The sequence below is a fragment of the Octopus bimaculoides genome, chromosome 20, assembly GCF_001194135.2.
Source record: "Octopus bimaculoides isolate UCB-OBI-ISO-001 chromosome 20, ASM119413v2, whole genome shotgun sequence".
Taxonomy (NCBI): domain Eukaryota; kingdom Metazoa; phylum Mollusca; class Cephalopoda; order Octopoda; family Octopodidae; genus Octopus; species Octopus bimaculoides.
Window position 1 is genome coordinate 870,790 of NC_069000.1, and position 3,131 is coordinate 873,920.

General features: G+C 40.8%; 1 protein-coding gene across 5 annotated transcripts in view; it reads right to left on the minus strand.

Annotated features, from left to right (window-relative positions):
- The window catches only part of LOC106867606 (phosphatidylglycerophosphatase and protein-tyrosine phosphatase 1), an 8,738-nt gene that overhangs the window by 2,957 nt on the left and 2,650 nt on the right, over nucleotides 1-3,131 (minus strand). For 3 of the 5 annotated variants that reach the window (XM_014912528.2, XM_052975024.1, XM_014912525.2), the window contains exons 2-3: nucleotides 2,199-2,416; nucleotides 1,383-1,463 (exon numbers count right to left, since the gene is read on the minus strand). In XM_014912528.2, coding sequence (XP_014768014.1) covers nucleotides 1,383-1,463; nucleotides 2,199-2,366 — 249 coding nt within the window. In that variant the 5' untranslated portion in view covers nucleotides 2,367-2,416. Of the gene's footprint in view, nucleotides 1-1,382; nucleotides 1,464-2,198; nucleotides 2,417-2,554; nucleotides 3,068-3,131 lie in introns of those variants that run through there. The other 2 variants (XM_014912527.2, XM_014912529.2) reach the window with 2 other exon arrangements.

A 3,131-nucleotide genomic window follows, 5' to 3' on the forward strand; every position in this document is an offset into this window, starting at 1 on the left:
GGCCGTTGCCAGTACCGCCTGACTGGCTCCTGTAGGATTTTCGAGCGAGATCGTTGCCAGTGCCCCTGGACTGGCTTGTGCGGGTGGCACATAAAAGACACCATTTCGAGCGTGGCCGTTTTCGTGCGGGTGACACGTAAAAGCACCCACTACACTCTCTGAGTGGTTGGCGTTAGGAAGGGCATCCAGCTGTAGAAACTCTGCCAAATCAGACTGGAGCCTGGTGTTGCCATCCGGTTTCACCAGTCCTCAGTCAAATCGTCCAACCCATGCTAGCATGGAAAGCGGACGTTAAACGATGATGATGATGATGATGATGATCATCTGATACAATTTTTGTTAAACGTGTTTATTAATAGGAGAGGAGCGCCCAGGGGGCAGCTGTTCTCAAATTTATGCATTTTCAGGATCAATGTGTTTCAAATAAATAATGACAATTGAAGGTGATTGCAAAGACAAAGAACTCCCTGCTTTTTTAACAATTCTAACAGTGAGAATGTCGGACAAAACATGTTATTGGCAAATACAGTTGGTAGCTCAGCTAATAACTGTTGAGAACTGCATAATCCATGTTTCATTTTTTTATTAGAGATTTAAAAGGCATTCTTAAATTGAATTATTTTCAATAACCTGGGAAACGCCAGGTTATGCAGTGTCGTTGAGAGAGAGGTCAATGAACATGGCCACAGCACCAAAGATTCTTTGAAAGCTGCCACAGTCAGAGTAATGTCCAAAATGAACCAGGACCACTTGATTCGAGCAGGTAAATGATTTAGATCTCATATAGAAGCAGTTATTGAAGCTGAAGATGGCTTTATTGAAGAACATTACAGAAAAGAAGGTTTATTTTTATCCTCAGAGTATTTTTTGATAAAGTTATTATCTGTTATTATATATCTGCTTTTTTTTTTTATAAACATAAATCTGTCCTCAAATATCTTATGCACCCTGGAGATAGATAGATAGATAGATAGACGGACGGACGGACGGACGGACGGACGGACGGACGGACGGACGGACGGACGGATGGATGGATGGATGGATTGATTGATTGATTGATTGATTGACTGATTGATTTACATACTGATATTTCGTTATATAATGATACATACTATCCCATGCTGGCACCACAGAAAAAACACCCTTTAGACATTCTGTAAAGTGGTTGGTATAAGGAAGAACATCCAACCATAGAAACCATGCCAGACCAGACGATTGGAACCTGGTGCAGCTCTGCAGTTTGCCTGCTCCTGTCAGACCACCCAACCCATATCAGCATTGAAAACGGATGTTAAATGAAGAGGATGATGATGGTGGTGGTGGTGGTGGTGGTGGTGGTGGTGGTGGTGGTGATGTCCTTATAATACCGAGATGGATTATACCTCTTTTGATGGTGTAAAATGCTTTGTTTCGAAATTCTCATTGGCTGAGAGAACACCTCTTACGTTTTCCTTTTCCACCAACTGGAACGAAAAGAGAAAAGAAAAATTAAATTAACTCAATCAGAATTTTCATTAAAAGTTAATTAACGAACAGACTGTCATTGAATCCAATGAGACTTTTCACTGTGATGACACCACAAGAGGCTGAAGGGTTAAGATGTTGCTGTTGTTGTTGTTGTTGTCCTCTAACACCCAATCAAAACCTTCACTGAACAGACCTATGATCAAATGCAATCCAGCCATAGCCAACCTTTAAGAACCATGTTACTCAATATATCCTTCCTTGTTTAGTTCTGTTGGGGTTTGATTCTGATAGACATTTGACTGCTATTTCTAGCATGTTGAATAACTTACTTAGACGCTTCCTTATTTGGTCATTAGTAAGATGTCAGACAGCTGAACTATAAATGCCTGTAAACTGGCTCAGTCAGCTCAGCTGTAAAAAGATATCAGTGGATCCATGAGGAGGCGGGGTGGGGTAGTGGTGTACTGAGTGACCCATAACGAAGGGGCCATATTTATGCATTTATATAACCTTTTATCTTTCGCCTTTTACTTGTTTCAGTCATTAGACTGTGGTCAAATATATATAGACATACATACATACATACATTCATACATGCACACATGCATACATGTTATGTGCACACACACATGCATACATGTTACGTGCATACACATATATACATACATACACATATATGCATACACACACACACACATACAATCGTACATATACATGTAAATAAATCTTACTTGTGTGGCCATTTGCCGAAATGGTAAGGCACCAAAGATGATTGAGTTGTCTATGCGAACATACCAATGACGAAAGGAAGCTAAATACAAGGCATAATTGTAGAAAAGGGACGGATAGAATGCAACTTTGTTGAGGATTGATGTTCCAATTGCAGAAAACTGATCCATTGCCTCTGTAGATATTCCCGTTTGTCAAAAAACAATTTTAACCAATTTGTCTGAAATGAGATTAAAAAAAAACAAGTTTCAAATCCTGGTTGTTTTTTTAAAGGTTTAGGCCTTGTCATCAAAGCTTTCAGCATCAACTCAGTCCTGCATCCCAAAATGTTTTTTTACCAACTAATCTCAAAGAATACCTTATTAAATGCATTCATTTATTCTTTTATTTGTTTTGGTCATTTGGCTGTGGCCATGCTGAAGCACCACTTTACAGGGTTTTTTAGTTCAAGAAATCAACCCCAGGACTTAGTCTTTGTAAACCTAGTATCCATTCTATCAGTGTCTTTTGCCAAACCACTAAGTTACAGGGATATAAACACACCAACATCGGTTGTCAAGAGCCTGGGTGAACGAGGTCCAAGGATCAAATACTACTGTAAAAGCAACAGAAAGGGAGAGGAGTGGGGAGAGAGAGGGAGAGAGAGAGAAGCACAGAGAGAGAGAGAGAAGCACAGAGAGAGAGAGAGAAGCACAGAGAGAGAGAGAGAGAAAAGCACAGAGAGAGAGAGAAAAGCAGAGAGAGAGAGAAAAGCACAGAGAGAGAGAGAAAAGCACAGAGAGAGAGAGAGAGAGACAAGCACAGAGAGAGAGAGAGAGAGAGAGAGAGAAGCAGAGAGCAAGACAGCAGAGAGAGAGAGAAGCAGAGAGCAAGACAGCAGAGAGAGAGAGAGAGAGAAGCAGAGAGCGAGACAGCAGAGAGAGAGAGAGAGAGAG